Genomic DNA, 19,250 nt, shown 5'->3' on the forward strand with positions numbered 1-19,250 from the left:
CTTGACGATTTATTGACGGAGGACTGACCATGAAAAATTCGGTGAGATGGAATTGAATATGTACCGTTATTGTAACTGGACCAACATTTTTCTAAGTGTCGTTTAAACATGAAGATTATAGTCCGGATTTCCTTACTATGATAGTATAACTTCGATGCGTGGTACTAAGACGCAGTGATGTAGCTAATGTTCTAGCGGATTTATCTCAAATCAGCCAATGAAATATTCGGATTTATTCATTCGAATCTACTGGCGGTAAATGTTCCCAACATTTTTTTATAGGCGGTTGATTAAAGTCATTTAAGGTGGAAAGCTGGGTAAGACTGCTCGCCAAAAAAGTGGTTATTGTGAATTGTATGATTAATTATAAAGTCTTAAAAGAGTAACCTACTGTTGCAGCCACGGAGCCTAGCTTGAAATTGGATTGTCCCTGTCGATCAAATTCTTCAATACTGAATAACTTGAAAAATAAAAATATTGTAAACATTGATGGTTATCAGAAACCATTTCGAAAAAAAACGAATTCCTGTTTGATCTCATACGATATTAAAATGATATTATGAATTAACATTCATACAAAATTAAGAATATAGAAAAGGCGGAATTACGTTCGTATATTCTATAAGATGGTTATACGAATATGTGTTTTCATTCATCTTTTTATGAATCGCGCTCCGAGAAACGGGATTAAATGCATGTGCATAAAGTGTCGTTCCAGATAAGCCTGTGCAGTTCGAAAGCCTGAATGGAATTTTCGTTAAGACGAGTCTTTCTTAAAACGACAAATACTATGCAAGCGGAAAATGTCGTCCCCTGGTTAGCAAGTGCGGCTGCACATGCTTCTATATATCTGGGACGACACTTTACGCACATTGCGGACTCATAGGTGAATGATGCAGTTCAATTGTATCTGATACCTCCTCAGGACCATATCGCTGCACCGTGTCACACAGTCTCAGGTCAGACACTTCATCACAGCTTTAGCACTGAAGTTGTCTGTTAGGTTCTGACGCTGCGAGCAAACTTTACCATTTGATTTCTTAAAATATATGGGTTTTGAGTCAAAATGTTTTCAATGCTAATAACAATATTAGAAATATTTATTTTTGCAGCACTGTTGACTTTTTTTTATTTAATAATAAATGCTTTTATTTAAAGATACTTTCTTAATATCATTCGTGCATCGAAAAATACATATCGCCATTTACTATCTTTGTTTTACTTTTGTGAACTTTCTCATTTGCATTTAGTTATTTGATTTTTACATATAGTTCTACAGAAATATTATATATTTACCAAGGTCTATCCCAGCTGGAAAACCGTAGGCACCAAATGTAAAGTTTCCAAATGCAATCAATCCAAACACCACATGTGTTTCTGTCATCACGTGCAAGACAATGGTAATTCTGAATGTGAGGACTGTATAATTGTTAAATGGAGTTGCCACGTGAGCAGTGTCCACGAGGTAATCACGTGGTGGTTTGCCGTCTAGACAAAGTGTTTGCGACGCGAAGGAGATAATTGTAACGGAAATATTTTTTTGTGGTTAATATAAACCTCTGGTACAACAAATGTATACGAGTTCATGAATTGTTGAATACTCGGAACAATTGTCATGTACAAATCAGATTCTTTATATTAAATGACGGAAATAGGATCGTCACTAGTGACTACCAAGGACGAACGTTTTGAAACGTTTGAAATATCCGCGCGTCGAATTTTTGTGACAAGTTAATTGCCCAATACATAATTACATAAATCGTACAAATATGTATATGGGATGAGCGTACGAAAATAAATCATACACATAGTTCTTCAAAAATCATAATAAATCATGAAATGGTTACACACTCCATACTGTTTGGTAAAAGAAAACGTCAAAATAGTCCTTCAATTAAATGATCGAAGCTCAACGACAGTTATAAGACTACAATTTTACATTCCGCATTATTGTAAACGTTGAACTTAGGTTATCGGGTTTAATCAGAAAGGAAGGTCGTGTTTCTTATCTCACGTTTATCACTTTTGTTAGGCTGTTCTTCAAACATTTATCTTAAGTGGCGTTGGCTATATGTGCAGCATGTGGTATTTGGTGACGGCTGCTTTCCTTTTTGGATTCTCATTTGCTCATGGATGTAAGTAATCAACGATTGATTTTTGTCGATTTGTATGTCCCCCACCACTATAGTGGGGGACATATTGTTTTTGCCCTGTCTGTTGGTTGGTCTGTTGGTTGGTTTGTTTGCCCAAACATTAACATTTTGCGATAAGTTTTGCAATATTGAAGATAGCACCTTCATATTTGGCATGCATGTGTATCTCATGGATCTACATATTTTGAGTGGTGAAAGGGCAAGGTCATCCTTCAAGGTCAAAACGGCGCAGAAGGGGACATATTGTTTCTGACAAACACATTTCTTGTTGTTCATGTTTTGATACATCAAATTCCAATCTACGTCTGTATTACGTGTCTGTTTTCAGCCAATGCAGGAAAGGAATTTGTCTGTGGATTTCTGGCCACAACTGATACTGCGTTACGATTAGATATTGCCTCAAGCACGAAAGGTGAAGTCGAAATATACATACCATTTCTGGGACTAAACCAAACTCACTCGTTCGAAAGAACATTTTCAACTACGGTCAAAAGAAGCCTTCAGCTTTTTGGCACTCAGATTGGACACAACGGTGTGTATATTAAATCAACAGTGGATGTATCGGTGTACGTAACAACATATAGATATTATAATGACATTGAAGACACGCATCTATGCTTGCCGGTTCAAACGCTCGGAAGAACGTATCATATTTCCAGTTACATACCCAACGCTAACAAATATTATCCATCGTAATTTATGGTGATGTCACCGTTTGCAAACACTGAGGTTAATATTACATTTCCTAACGGGACTTGGATATCGAAGACACTGGAGTGGTTGGATGTTTATCAAGAAATGTCCCCGTCAACTGATCTCACCGGAACAATCGTCCAGTCAAGTAAACCCGTATCGGTTGTGAGTGGAGCGTCTTGTTCGTATGTCATTCAAAAGAATGATTGTGATATGATCAGTGAACAACTAATTCCAACGAATGCTTTTCAAAGAATGTTCATCGTTCCGCCAATCCTGTCGAACCGATTCGTGGTTCGTATTTTTAGTAGTCAAATAAATAGCACAGTATGCGTGAGAGACGTAGCGGTTGGAAATTGCACAATGATGGGTTCAAATCAGTGGATAGAATCCGCACCAAAACATTCGTCCTTGGTAGTCACTAGTCACGATCCTATTTCCGTCATACAATATAAAGAATCTGATACGTACATGACAATTGTTCCAAGTATTCAACAATTTATTAACTCGTATACATTCGTTGTACCAGAGGTTTATATTAACCACGATAACTATATTTCCGTAACAATTCTCACCGCCGCATCGCAAACACTTCGTCTAGACGGCAAACCACCACGTGATCACCTCGTGGACACTGCTAACGTGGCTTCTCCATTTAACAATTATACAGTCCTCACATTCAGAATTACCACTGGCTTGCACGTGATGACAACGACAGAAACAGACGTGTTGTTTGGATTGATTGCATTTGGAAACTTTACATTTGGTGCCTACGGTTTTCCAGCTGGGATAGACCTTGGTGTATATATAGTATTTCTGTAGAACTACATGTAAAAATCAAATAACTAAATGCAAATGAGAAAGTTCGTAAAAATAGAACGAAGATAGTAAATGGCGATATGTATTTATCGATGCACGAATGATATTAAGAAAGTATCCTTAAATAAAAGCATTTATTGTTAAATACAAAAAAGGCAACAGTGCTGCAAAAAAATAAATATTCCTAATATTGGCATTATCCTTTAAAAATTTGGACACAAACCCCTTTTATTTTCAGAACTCAAATGGTAAAGTTTGCTTGCAGTGTCAGCACCTAACAGACAATTTCAGTGCTACAGCTGTGATGAAGTTTCTGACCTGAGACTGTGTGACACGGTGCAGCGATATGTTCCTGAGGAGGTATCAGATACAATAGAACTGCATCATTTAACTATGAGTCTGCAATGTGCGTAAAGTGTTTCCGCTTTCATAGTATTTTTCGTTTTAAGAAAGACTCGTCTTAACGAAAATCAGGCTTTCGAACTGCACAAGATGATCTGGAACGACACTTTATGCACATGCGTTTAATCCCTTTCTCGGAGCGCGATTCAGAAAAAGTGAATGAAAACGCATATTCGTATAACCATCTTATAGAATATACGAACGTAATTCCGCGTTTTCTATATTCTTATTTTCCTATAAATGTTACTTCATTATATAATTTTAACAGTGTATGAGGTCAAACCGGAATTGGGTTTTCTTTCAAAATAGTTTATGTTGATTATCAATGTTTAAAATATTTTTATTTTTCAAGTTATGCAGTATTGAAGAATTTGATCGACAGGAACAATCCAATTTCAAGCTAGGCTGCGTGGCTGCAACAGTAGGTTACTCTTTTTAGACTTTATAATTAAGCAAACAATTCACCATATCCACTTTTTCGGCGTAGCTGTCTAACCCAGTTTTCTACCTTAAATGACTTTAATCAACCGCCTATAAAAAAAATGTTGGTGACATTTACCGCCAGTAGATTCGAATGAATAAATACGAATATTTCATTTGCTGATTTGAGATAAATCCCCTAGAACATTAGCCACATCACTGCGTCTTAGTACCACGTATCGAAGTAACACTATCACCGTAGGGAAATTCATGTTTAAATGACACTTAAATACAAATGTTGGTCCAGTTACAATAACGTTACGTATTAACCCATTTATGCCTAGTGGATTCTCCATTCCTTCTAAAGTGGATCAATTTATTTCCAAAATTAGGGATGTCTAGTATACTTATTTCTATATTTAAAATATTTCTTACATAAATTCATTTAAGCAAACAGCGCAGACCCTGATGAGACGCCGCATCATGCGGCGTCTCATCTGGGTCTACGCTGTTTGCCAAGGCCTTTTTTCTAGACGCTAGGCATTAATGGGTTAAATTCCATCTCACCGAATTTCAATATCTGTTCTCCGTCAGTAAATCGTCAGGTGAAGACAGAATTAATGGACTATCAATAAACCCAATATGTTGATGACACATTTATGCTATAAAGATCGAAAAGAACACAAATTTAAGTGAAAGAAATGAATAAAACCCTATGGATAAATGCCACATATTTGACTCGTGATAAAAAAACTACCAGTGTAGTATTATGTAATGATAAGATAAAACAAGAGCACCGCATAACGGGTGCCATGCTCGGCTGCGAAAGCTTGTCAGAATATTTTTTTGGAGGTCACACTGACCTTGACCTTTGACCTGGTGACCCAAAAATGGGCGTGGAGTGTAGAACTCATCAAGGTGCAGCTACATATGAAGTTTCAAACTTGAAGGTGGAAGCACTTTGATATTAGAGCCTATGTTAAAGTTTTATATTAGAGGTCACAGTGACCTTGACCTTTGACCTAGTGACCCAAAAATGGGTGTGGCGAGTGGAAGTCATCAAGGTGCAGCTTCATATAAAGTTTCATAGTTGTAGGATAAAGCACTTTGAATATAGAGCCAATGTTCAAAACCTTATCAAAATGTTAAGGTTTTATTAGAGGTCACAGTGACCTTGACCTTTGACCTAGTGACCCAAAAATGTGTGTCGCGAGTGGAACTCATCAAGTTGCAGCTTCATATGAAGTTTCAAAGTAGTAGGATGAAGCACTTTGATTTTAGAGCCAATGTTCAAAACCTTAACAAAATGTTAAGGTTTTAGCATTCCGGACGACACGACGGCGGACACGCTGGCTATGACAATACCTCGGGTTTTCTCCGAAAACAGCCGAGCTAACAAGTGTAATTATCATACCACGCATGTACATTGTAAAACGTACTAGGTCATCTTGCCTGAAAATCGTTCCTGAAAACCAAATAGGCAATTTATATTTGCCAGTTTGTTGTTAGTAACACAGCCTGACCATTATGATAAACGCCGAATATTTTTGAATTATATTTATTGTCACTATACGCTCCGAGTTACCATACGTCTAATGCCCCTGCCCAAAGGCAATTCCATCCGATTTATGATATCTTTATAAATATACAGATATTTATTGTTTACTCATATGGATGAATAACTTCCAGTGTAGTGTCATTGAACACGGCCGTCCTTTTCCAAGGTGCAAATCCTGTTGCAGCGAAGATTTGTGTAACACCAACTGCACGTCCGGCCATGCTGCTTCAATCATAGGTTGAGAAGTGGAGGTTAATTCATTTTTTTTATAAACAAACAAAAACATGCCGGCATATTGTACGCTTTGTTTCTTATACCTGTTTATGAACCATTGCCTGAAATTCAGTTATAAAATGTGTTGTTTGAAAGAATATATGAGAAAACATTGGTTCCGCTAAAAAGCGTATTTAAACATATAAATAACGGCATTGATATACATTTACACATATTTAAAGTAAATGTCTAATTTAAGTGTTCGTGATTATTCAATAATAAAATATGTTGTTTTAAAGAAAACAGCTTACTTGATAAATTTGCTTTTGTTTTCAGGCTAATGCAAGCGGAATACTTTTCGTTTATAAAAACATTCATAACTAATAGGTTATTATGTGGGTATTTTTAAATCTCATTAAACGCGATTGTGCTAAGTTATGATGTTTCTTGAAAATTATATTCACTCATATCTTTATACATGTTGTTATTGTTTACCAAAATATAAGCTTAACCCTTCCCCACTCAGAAGCAAAGTGAAAATGACTTTGTGCAAATAGCATAAAACCAGAACAGCCTGCGAGGATTCGCAGTCTGTTCAGGTTTTATGTTGTTGGCTGCTCATCAGTATCTAAGGGTTGGCAATAAAGCCTTTAAAACTTGAATACAGTAAGAAAGGTCTTTAATTAAAGATAACTTTCTAACGGACTACAAATGCGTAAAAATACTACTACGTGGTAAAGGGTAAAACGCATGAAACTAGGTTGACAAATAAAATAAGCTGATAATTATGCCTCTTTTTCTGCCAACAAGTATACAGACATTAAACGCCTGTTGATATAAAATAAGAACTTAATCAAATGCAGAATGTTCACTGGCATGATTCTTACATATTGGATAAATAAGTGTGCATGTTTATGACAAATGTTGATTTTATCAGTTTAATCCTATTTATCGCACACCTAAGGCTTATTGATTTGATCTCGAGTCCTTTCCCTGTTTATAAAATCCTATCATTCAAACTACAGTGATGTGCCTGGGGTTCACACGGGCGTGTACTTTCACTAAATTCATAGAAGGAGTATATACAAACTTCAAGCACTCACTTTTACATTGGCCTTTACACGAAGAAAATTTTTGTTGCTTGCGACACAATATTTTAATACAATGGTCATTTTAGGCCAATTTATTTCGAAATTCAATCATGCACAATCGAGTCTTGGGCCCGATGATTACTTTTACTACATCCATAAAAGGAATAAGCGGTGCCGATTATGACCTTGACATTAAATCAACATACATGGATGTTGAGCGGCGAGTTGGCTTCAAAAGGCGATTGTTTGTTCCAATGTATATAAAACTCTCATCATGCACCATGAAGTAATGCACTGGACCTCAATATGTAAAGACAAAGCAAGCAAACAACCAAAGCAGGTTAGACATATGTCTTTACTCCACTATTCGGGGAAACAGTACGCGTAGTTCTAGCAATGACCATCTCTTTCCCACTCACAGTTAAAGTGAAAATGGCTTTGTGCAAGCAAACAGCATACAACCAGAACAGCATGTGAGTAACTCGTAGCCTGTTTAGGTTTTATGCTGTTTGCTGCTCATCATTATCTAAGGGATGGAAATGAAGCCTTTAAAACTTGAATCTAGTAAGAACGGTCTTAAATTAAATATAACTTTCTAAGAGACTACAGACACGTCAAAATACGTATCTAAGTGGGAAAGGGCTATATAGCCTCCCTACACATTTCGTCATGGGACATACGAAAACTCGACAAGGGACTGAAGAATGATCAGATGAATTCGTTGTCACTAAATTCATTGCGGTTTAAAACTTATGTGTCACAGCAGTAGGAATGTTCAATGACCTAAGGCGTCAGTAAGGGGAAGTTACATCCACAGAAATGTATACTGAATCTTCGCCGGGGCGTTACGTCTAGAGGAACACATTGAGTCTAAGTTAATATCTATTATGTAAAAATAACATACACATAAACGCATATAGCAATGCAGAATTAGAGAATTAAAAAGTGCACTAGTATAAAACGGAATTCACATTAACAGACAGAAACAAACAGAACCATTTTTATACCAAATAGCACTTAATGCAGGAGTATCTACTAGATAATTACATTTAAAATATTAAAAGATACACATTCCGAGAAAGCTGTAAAAAAAACTCACAAGGCCTATGTAAATCCTAAAAGCTCTGATTTAAAAACGTCAAATGCATTTACTAATAAACATGTAGGCATACTTTTATAACATTTAAATGAAGAAAGATTTTCAAAGCAATACTTGTCAAGACACTTTTTCTATCCATGTTTTTTTTTTTTTTTTTGACCAGGTAAATTATTTCCACCCATTTGGCTGTTGACTTTGTTGTTTTTATGGCATCAATTTAATTGAACATGAAAAATGTAACAAGACATTAGATCCCACTTAACAGTGATATTCGATTTCTTACATTAAGTTAAAAGCCTCCAAAAAATATTAAAACAAATATCAACAAAACATTATAAAATGTACCAGCAGCAGACACATGAAATATTAAATCCACAAAAAAATACAGGTAATGTCAACAAATAGTTAGCAATTATATTATAATTAACACTGTGAATACAATATATACATACTAAAGTTAAGTAAATTTTAACAAAATATTACTTTAAATTGCAATACATAGAGTGTCTCAGACCAAAAAACATTAAACTGTCACATTGATTTTTCTTTAACAAAACCATAAACCAAAGGAAATCATATTTCAACATTTGTATTCGCCAAAAACTATATAGTTGACAATGGAATCAAATGAAATCTTAATTCAATATTTTGCTTGAAATGTTATACGTTTTTTCTCCCCAGAATTTGCAAATGAAATTAAGGCTTTTGATTTCCTTATAAGTTATAAACATACAAGCTAAAATATATTTTCAAACAAAGAATTCACCTTTCTTAAAAGAAAAATACTTTTTTTAAGATGGATTAATAAGAAGGACAATAAATATGTCAATCTATTCATCAGTTGAGAAGAATTAAGTAACATTAATTTACTTAGGATGACTTGTTTTTAAAGCATCATTTGTTCAAACAAACAACACATATATTTTCAAGTACTTCATTACTAACAATGAACGAAATCTACAGAGCTACATGTATGAAAGCAAAAAGCAAAAAGATTATTAACTCACTTTTAATATGTTAGACAAAATAATACAGATTAACACATATAACATGCAAACTTATACTACTGACTACGGTATACTGACAAAAATATAACATATACATGTATATGTAAGTAAGGATGTTACATTTGAATACAATGCATGAAACATTTATAATGATAACATAGAAGTTAAGACAGATTATGTGGAGCAGAGGCTTTAAAAGAACACCCCCAAATATATAACATTGTTTTCTTGTATTACTATTTTGCATAAACTTAGTACAGGTTCGTCATTTTATTAACAAAAAACATAGGATTCTAGTTAAGAATTCATGTTGTAAACAAATTTGTCAAACATATGTAATGTTACTGAATGTTAGTTGCATATGCCTGTTAATGTAGGCAAATATTATGACTTATAAAATACTTTTCTCCGATTGTACGAGTTATTTCGGATTAAACTAAGCAATTTGAAACTAAGCATTTCATATTCATCTCCTTCTTTGAAACAAGGTATTTGCAACAACTAAAAGCTTCTTTGAAGGTGATAACGGTGGGTTGACAGATGTGATATGTGATTAGACCAATTTTAAGGCAAATAACTTGAAGGCAAAATTTGATAAAAATATTTTTATACGAAATTAAGATTTATATGGAGATTTTATGTAAACATGCCAATATAATGAAAACATCCAATAGCAATTCGGCATATTATAAGGTTCAAATACAGAAATAACAGCCATTTTTATTTCTTTAACCAATATTATAAGACTTAGGCCATTTAATAAGAAATCATTAATATAAATATTGACAGAATTTTTTTAAAGCAGACCTACGTACCTTTTTCTGCTGCATAAGTGAAAACAAAAAATCAGTTTCACTTGAAATAGGTCACAGAGTCGGCTGGCCCAATAACACATGTTAGGACACAGACAAAGCCACATTAATTCTACAATGGACAAAGGGCCTAATTCAGCAAAACATCTGGTCGCAGTCAAAGTTCTTTAGCATCATAAACACATTATAGAGGTCAAAAACTGGTCACAGTCAAAGTTCCTTTCTATACCATCATAAACACATTGAGGTCAGTAAAATGTAAAAGTTTATGAAAGAGCAGTTAAAGAGGAGTTGAAGACACACGCTTCATAATATATCGTAAAAAGACATCTGAACAACAGAAAAGGTGTAATATTGCAAATTTATATGCGTGAATACATCATTGTGTATTCGCAAATTATCATACAGGAATTATTCATAAAATACAAAAATATAGAAAGAAATTAGGACCAGGCACTGATGACGATTTTTCAGCCTTGGTAGACATCACCCTCCTACAGGTGCAATAATAGCTATACTCCTGAACTGCTTGAGATTTTTTTTAATCATATTTTAAATCTAATAAAAATTGTAATCCTAAAAAATAAATCTAAACAAGAACTCAATATAAACAACAAATAAAATTGCATTGTATAAAATGTAAATCATAGTTTTATTATTGAACAACTTAGAATGATACAGTTTTGCAAACATTTTTGTTCAAATACATACACAAAATACACCAATTTAACATGCTGTTGGCAATGCTTATTTTCAAGCATGATTTTCAAACATATGGATAATAAATGTGTACAAAATATAATTTTTCAAAAATTTGCTTGATTGTTAACATTTTAGAATGCTTTATTTGAACAAATGAAAAACAAAAATTCATGAAATACATTTGTATAAAGATTGTTTCGCAAGAAAAAAGCTCACAACACTAACACACAAAAAAACATGACAACAAAAGCACATGTTCTCCCTTTAAATTCAGGTTTTATTGCAAGTAAAAAAAGTAATAAATGACAAAAGATAACAGGCTATTAATCTAGTTTCCATTACCAGAAACTGTTTTGATAAAAAAAAAAGTCAAAATACTGATTGGAGGTAATTATGACACAGCAATGTCACTGATTGATTGACATTGTACATATGGTATTGCCAAATAATCTGATTGCGTCAACCCTTTCCACTCAAAAGTGCATTAACCCTTTGCATGCTGGGAAATTTGTCTTATTACTTTTTTTCTGTTTGATATATTTCATTATCCTCGTAAATAGGTGTGTGAGGGTCGAGGGCATCACACTTGACACCGTACATAATTTGCAAACAATGTATGCATATCATAACAAAATTTAAACATTTAATCATCAATAGCTTCTACATTATAATAATATTGCAAATTATTAACCCTTTGCATGCTGGGAAATTTGTCGTCTGCTAAAATGTCGTCTGCCGAATTTCATAAAATAGCATTTTCTTCGAATTTTTTTCAAAGAATACTATCAGAATAGCAAACAGTTTGGATCCTGATGAGAGGCCACGTTCTGTGGCGTCTCATCTGGATCCAAACTGTTTGCAAAGGCCTTCAAAATTCGGTTCCAGCACTGAAAGAGTTTATAAAAGGCTATATGCAACCAGCAGGCTGTGCAGGTTTTATACTTTTTGCTTCTCATCAATAACTTAGGGTTGAAACATTTATAACGACTTTGTCTCTTTCCCACTCAGAAGAAAAGTGAAAATGGCTCTTGCAACCAGCATAAAACGAGAACAGCCTGCGAGTGACTCAGAGTCCGTGACGTGGTTTACCCGGAATACGGTGGGGGCGGAGCATTGGGGTACTGAGGGTTGACACCTGAAATGAAAACGTTGGCTTAAATTATTTCAAGGTGTAAAGAAAGTTGTTTGGTTACACTTACTTACCAAACCACCCCTTGTTATTTAAAGAAATATGATATATGAGCCTTGTTCTGGAAGTACTGGATTTAATGCACGTGTGTAAAGTGTAGCGCCATATTAGCCTGCACAGTCTCCCATACGTATCAGTGATGAAACTTTATGCCTATACTGGATTTTCCTTAAGAGAACAATTCCTTTAAACAGAATTTACAATAAAAGCGGAACGTGTCATCATCCACCAAATCATCATCAGCACAAATGTAGTTTTCATCGATAACATCACAATCATCATCCTTTTCTTTTTCTCTTTCTTCTTCGTTCTCAACATCATTATCATCACCATCATCATCCACTTTACCAATATCAGCAACAATGTTGTATCAGTGATGAAACTTTTTTCCTACACTGGATTTTCCTTATGAGAACAATTCCTTAAAACAGAATTTACAATAAAAGTGGAAAGTGTCATCATCCACCAAATCATCATCAGCACAAATGTAGTTTTCATCGATAACATCACAATCATCATCCTTTTCTTTTTCTCTTTCTTCTTCGTTCTCAACATCCTCATCATCACCATCATCATCCACTTTACCAATATCAGCAACAATGTTGTTCTCATCATCAATCATCATCATCATCATCATCATCATAATCATCATCATCCACCCCATAATCATCCGCAAAAATGTAGTAATCATCAATATCATCACCATCTTCATCTTTTGTTTCCTTTTTCTTCGTTCTCAAAATCATCATCATGACCATCATCATCCACTTTACAAAAACCAGCAACAATGTTGTTTTCATTATTATCATCATCATCATCTTCTTCTTCTTCTTCCTTATCTCCACCATTGCCACTTTCATCATAAACACCATAACCAACTTCAACAACTACCTCACCGTTTTTATATGGGGCTATAATAAAAATACCTTGCTGGTCATAGCCAATGCCCATGGTTGGGGGTTGATAGCTTGCCCCAGGGGGTGGGGGAGGGTAGCTGTAGGGCTGGAAGGGGGCAGGGCCAGAAACCTCACCCTCGGGCAGTGCAGATTTTCCTATGTCTGAAATCAATGTAAGACTTAAAATACTGTCATCTTTACTTATATACACATCTTTTTTTTTCAAATTGAGATTTAAAGAAAATATAAAATAGAGACTAAAAACATTATTTATATTTGGGTGTGCTCAATGAAAAATGGTTAAATGCATACGCGGAAAGTGTCGTCCCAAATAAACCTGTGCAGAATGCACAGGCTTATCACGGACGACAATTTCCGCTTTAATAATATTCTCTTTTCAAAGAAAGTCTCTCCTTAGCAAAAATCCAGTTTTGGAGGAAAGTGTTTTCCCTGATTAGCATGTGCATACTGCCCAGGCTTATATGGGACGACACTGTATAAAACTCCCTTTCCACAGATTGCAGCTCATTTAAATGAGAAGATTTGTTGACGCTGGCCCCTGCCATTATGTGATGCAAACAAAACTGCTGCTACGGGCATGTTTGTACCTGAAAGTCTTCACTATCAGCCCATCCAACTCTGTTAAGTTTTTTAGGGGGTGAAATTTTGAGTGAAAAATTGGCCCCATTCCCAATCTAAAAAAGTTCATATTTTCCCACATAACTGTCTAAAATGTCCAGTTAAAGTTAAACATTATTTCAATTTTCTTGTTGAATAATTTGAAACTAAAGTTAATCTCCTACCTTTTAAATTTTTTTAAAGCTTGTATTTAAGTTTAACTTCAGAAATCATTGAGACTACATTAATGTTTGTGTATTATATACAGCCATTATCAAACCTTCCCAAGCCACCATTTAAAGTGATAAATCTAGCCAACTTCAAACCTTTTCAAGCCACCATTTCAAGTGATAAACCCAGCCCACTCCATTTCAAGTGATAAACCCAGCCCCCTTCAAACTTTCCCAAGCCACCATTTCAAGTGATAAACCCAGCAAACTTTAATCACTGGTAGACTCTACTGCACACTTGGTTTATAGCTTGATACTGAATGTCTGATATAAAACAAGCACTAACATTTGCAAGACCATGCAAATCACTTTCTTGGAAAAGAGGACTTAAAGCATGTGCATAAAGTGTCGTCACAGGTCAGCCTTTGCAGTCTCCACAGCCAAATTAAGGACGACACTTTCCGCTATTATTCAATTTATCATTTAAACAAATATCCATTCCAGGCAGAAAGTGTTGTCTCTAAAAAGCATGTGCAGACCGCAACAGACTAATCTGGGATGACACTTTACGCACATGCATAAATCCCAGCAGACCGCAACAGACTAATCTGGGATGACACTTTACGCACATGCATAAATCCCAGCAGACCGCAACAGACTAATCTGGGATGACACTTTATGCACATGCATAAAACGCATCAGACCGCAACAGACTAATCTGGGATGACACTTTACGCACATGCATAAATCCCGGTTTTCCCAGAATGAGGCTCAATTCTTCAAATGAAATCTGATAACAGATACTCTTCTTGAGAGTGGATATTAACCCTTTACCACTAAGATACGTATTTTGACGTGTTAAAAGTCACTTAGAAAGTTAAATTTAACTAAAGACCTTTTTTACTAGATTCAAGTTTCAAAGGTTTCATTTCCAACCCTAAGATACTAATTAGCAGAATACAGCATAAACCTGAACAGACTGCGAGTAACTCGCAGGCTGTTCTGGTTTTATGCTGTTTGCACATAGCCATTTTCACTTTGCTTCTGAGTTGAAAAGGGTTATGCCTAATTACCTTCAAATCCCTCTGGTTTGTTTGGTGGCGGGTAGGCAGGGTAGCCGGGCTGGGAGTTTGCAGCATCTGATAAAAAAGTGAACATGAATATGAGACTGAAAGACCCAAATCCGCTCACCTGAGAAACAAAGGAACTGTCCTGCTTTGTGCAGCCCAACATATTATTAGAACAAATGTTCTGACCAAGTTATGGACATGGATCTATAAATGTGACTTTTATAGTGTTAACAAGGTTTTACTATAGCCATATATGGAAAAAAGTCCCGCCCCCTGGCGGCCATGCTTTTCAACAGAACTGAACCATTTTTGAACTTGTCCAAGATATCATTAAACAAATCTTCTGGCCAAGTTCAATAAAGACTGGACTATAAATGTAACTTTTAGAGTCTTAACACGGTTTTATTATAGCCATATAAGCAAAAATACCAAGCCCCCTATCAGCCATGTTGTTCAACAAACCAGAACAATTTTACAACTCATTTTAGATAGCATAGAGGCAAATATTCTGACCAAGTTTCATGAAAATTGCGCAATCAATGTGGCTTCTTGAATATTTACAAGGTTTAACTATTGCCATATAAGGAAAAATGTCCCGGCCCTGGTGGCAATGCTATTCAACTAACCGGAACCATTTTCGAAGTCAGTTAAAGTGACTATCAACCACGAATGACGAAAAAAGAAAAGTTCTAAAATACTGTCTTTTCTTACAATTATTAGTTTATAGTGATTGAAATATCACGACTGGTATATTACATTACTTGAAAAAAGTTCATATGTTCAGTATATTCGGTAATAAAATTTAGTACATCGCGAAAATAGATGACATAAAGATATACACACTATAAATAACGCAAGTTGATTGATCATTTTACATATTGAATATATACAATTCACTACGCATGTACAATTTGCATTCTTGTGTTTACCACGTGACGATGATGATTAATCTACTGGCGTTATTTATAGTTAAGTGGTAGTTACCTGATAGACATACCCAGTAAAAATTATTACCAAATATACTGAAAATATGAAAACTTCACAACTTTTTTCAAGTAATGTAATATACCAGTCGTGATATTTTAATCAATATAAACTAGTAATTGTAAAAAAACGGTATTTTTACAACTTTTCTTTTCTTCGTCGTCGTGGTTGACAGTCCCTTTAAGATATAATTGGAACAAATCTTCTGACCAAGTTTCATGAAGATCGCACAATAAATGTGGCCACTAGAGTGTTAACAAGGCAAATGTTGACGCCGCACAACGCACAACAAACAAAATGGGATCACAAAAGTTCACCATGAGCACATTGTGCTCAGGTGGGCTAAAAATGTGTAAACACTGAACAATTTAGAAATATGTGTCTGTCATCTGAAACTATCATGAGTGGTAAGACATATAACCTTTTCAAGCTCAGAAGCAAAATGAAAATTTCTATCTGAAACCAGCATAAAACCAGTACAACTTGCAAGGAACTCGCATTCTGTTCATGTTTATGCTGTTTTCTGCTTATCAGTACCTGAGGGTTTAAATAAAGCTTTTACAACATAAATCTAGTAAAAAAGTTCATTTACCTAAGTTGGTTTTCTAACAGACTACAAACGTTTCAAAGTGAGTATCTGAGTGGTAAAGGGTTAAGCCCCACTTACAGTCACAGTTCTGGCCATGTGCTATTCCATTGCCTTCCCCAAAGCCCGGGACCGAGGGTGTGCCCATGAAACCCCCGGGGCCCGCAGGGTGCTGTGTTTGGTTAGTGTAAGGGTTCAGGGGGATCGACCCTTCGACATTGCCTGTCAATCAGAATCAAGAAGTAAGAATAAGTCCCAACAAACGTTTTAACACAGCTAATGCAAAGTAATATATTTTCCTTTATCTTTAAAAGCTAATAAAAAAAATATTTTTTATGATATGTAACAATACATAATAATATATATAGTACTATTATTAATATAGATTTTTTTTAGAAAAGTATTAAATGTTAGCTTTGATTTCATTAACAACATGTATACATGCATTTGTTCATAGCTATTTATTAGGTAAGAAATGCAAAATAATTTAAAACTTAACATGGTGTACTTAAATCACTAAAATGAAAAGGAACAGTTGTTTTGAGTTTGTATTACAATCAAGGTCTTGCATATTATGCTATAATTATATTTCATGGACTTTTTGTTTATAGTAAAGCAAACCATGGTTTAGATGGGCATTTTGTTAACATCATCTGGATGGTAGAAATCTTAAGATTACAAACAAGAGATGTGTTCGTCAGAAACACAATGGCCCCTACTGCGCCGCTTTGAAATATAATTTCTACTTATCATTTGGCAGGTATAGAAATCATCTCCCTTTAAAGCTTATTACTTTCCTTGGATTTTGTCCAATCCAACCGCGGAGGGGGGGGGGGGGTCTGTAGACAGTCAAAAATAACCAAGTCAAACATCACTGACAACCAAGGCCTGTGGTTCATCATGTATCTATGGACATAAGTCCACAGGTGTGTAATGAACCCTACCATTCAAAAATTAGTACAGGAAAGAAATGATAATTATATCATTTAAAAAAAACTTTGACAAATCAATCATTTGAGTTATAAATAATCAACATAAAAAATCTGTACAGTAACTGTGAAAAGAACTTAAATTCTTGGTAAGGAAATATATAATCTGAGATTTATAATGATATAAATTACTTCCCTTGACAATAATTGTCTCTAATAAATCTCTATTTTTAGTAACAAATAATTAAAAGCCACTACCGTGACTGTAGATTCACCACTCAAAATTTGCAGCTCCATGAGATACACAGGTATGCCAAATATAAAGTTGCTATGTTCATTATTGAATAATTATCTCCCTTTAAATCTTATTACTTCCATTGGATTTGTATTTTTGACCTTAGACCTTGAAGGATGACCTTGACCTTGACCTTTTACCACGATGTGTTTGTCAGAAACACAATGCCGCCTACTGTGCCGCTTTGATTTATTTACCAAAAATATATATGTTGGCAGGTCAGATAATTATGTCCATTTAAAGCTTATTACTTCCCTTGGATTTGTTTTTTCGACCCCGTGACCTCGTTTTTGACCCGGCATGACCCATATTCGAACTTGACCTAGATATTGTCTAGAAACAACTTCTGACCAAGTTTGGTAAAGTCGGATGAAAACTATCCGAATTAGAGAGCGGACACGAAGTGTGACAGACTGACAGACTGACGGACAGTGCGAAAACTATATACCCCCTTTTCTTCGAAAGGGGGCATAAAAATACAAAGAAATCTGACTGTGCAGACAGTCCTGGTTAGAAAGGACTTATTACCGAAAGCCCAAGAACAAAACATCTGTCAGCCAGAGGAAATATCAACACAGCTCTTGATTTCTTTGAACGTAAGTAGCATTCAAGTTAGCTCTTCAGAATCATTTTCCTTTCGTACACGGGATATATGGATATTAAAATAAGAACTATTAAGTCGATTTTGTGTACAATAAGAAAACCTATTAAAGACGAAATAAGGGTTATTATGACGTTTGGGATATGGCGTCTAATCATTTATCTTTGGGTCTCTGGTTTGATCACCTGTCAACGAGGGTTTTCAGAATCTTTTCCAAAGACAAAATGATTCTACCAAGGAAACCAACAAGAGTTTCATGATAAGTTTAAGACTTAGGATGCAATTTAAACTTTCTATAACAGAGCATTTCCACAAAAGTTGTCTACATGCGATAAGAAGTACCTTTCAAACTAAGATTAACATGTATATGCAGTATATGACAATTCCCCTTTTTTAGTCTATTCTTTACTTGAAGTACAATTCACAGCTCCTTTGATGCAAACATGAAAAGGGCTAAATGCAACCGGCACAAATCCAGAACAGCCTTCATGTAACTCGCAGTCTGAGTGTTAAAGGGTCGATGGAATTTATACTGGGTTTGTGTAAGTTAGTGACTAAATGTCAACCAACTCAAGCGTGTTTTTTACGTTCAAAAGTGGGTCCTGAAGGGAGAAGATTCCCAATGGTAAAAGCTACATACTAATTGGACCTAAACATTCCCGATGAAAGATGTCAAAAAAATATTTTTTGCACAAGTCTTAAAATTGAATTATAGTCAAAGCTGAGAACAGCAGTCAGTCAAGGGAAATGGCCAAAGTGAATGTTGTTGACAAGTGACTGCTATTCGCCGATCACCACTTTTACGATGGTTGGTCAGTTGGTAGTATTGCTACGTCGTAACCACACCCAGTCGTTAACACAGTATAAAACAAAGGCTCATTGCGGAAAACTAAAGCATAATATAAATAACTTCTTTTCAATAATACCGAATAATATCTTATAA

The 19,250-nt window shown here is 35.0% G+C and overlaps 2 protein-coding genes across 2 annotated transcripts in view; one reads left to right on the top strand and one right to left on the bottom strand.

Moving 5' to 3' along the window:
* Nucleotides 1-2,022: 2,022 nt before the first annotated feature.
* Nucleotides 2,023-6,733, top strand: LOC127848398 (IgGFc-binding protein-like). The gene is made up of 6 exons (XM_052380852.1): nt 2,023-2,135; nt 2,482-3,647; nt 3,904-4,025; nt 4,420-4,488; nt 6,177-6,296; nt 6,595-6,733. Exons 2-3 carry the CDS (start codon nt 2,853-2,855, stop codon nt 3,985-3,987), a joined length of 879 nt encoding a protein of 292 aa, XP_052236812.1. The 5' UTR covers nt 2,023-2,135; nt 2,482-2,852; the 3' UTR covers nt 3,988-4,025; nt 4,420-4,488; nt 6,177-6,296; nt 6,595-6,733.
* Nucleotides 6,734-8,218: 1,485 nt separating this feature from the next.
* The window catches only part of LOC127848391 (basic salivary proline-rich protein 2-like), a 73,234-nt gene continuing 62,202 nt past the window's right edge, over nt 8,219-19,250 (bottom strand). The window contains exons 8-11 of the mRNA XM_052380839.1: nt 16,564-16,704; nt 14,916-14,981; nt 13,085-13,216; nt 8,219-12,104 (exon numbers count right to left, since the gene is read on the bottom strand). Of these exons, the coding sequence (XP_052236799.1) occupies nt 12,055-12,104; nt 13,085-13,216; nt 14,916-14,981; nt 16,564-16,704 (389 nt within the window). The 3' untranslated portion in view covers nt 8,219-12,054. The remainder of the gene's footprint in view (nt 12,105-13,084; nt 13,217-14,915; nt 14,982-16,563; nt 16,705-19,250) is intronic.

The sequence above is a fragment of the Dreissena polymorpha genome, chromosome 10 (genome assembly GCF_020536995.1).
Source record: "Dreissena polymorpha isolate Duluth1 chromosome 10, UMN_Dpol_1.0, whole genome shotgun sequence".
In the NCBI taxonomy this organism is placed as follows: Eukaryota; Metazoa; Mollusca; class Bivalvia; order Myida; family Dreissenidae; genus Dreissena; species Dreissena polymorpha.

Bases quoted from the DNA above. Each gene is read 5' to 3' on its own strand.
- LOC127848398 (XM_052380852.1), top strand. From the start codon at position 2,853: ATGGTGATGTCACCGTTTGCAAACACTGAGGTTAATATTACATTTCCT. The intron at 3,648-3,903 runs GTATATATAGTA...TTTTATTTTCAG, and splicing joins CAGCTGGGATAGACCTTGGT to AACTCAAATGGTAAAGTTTG.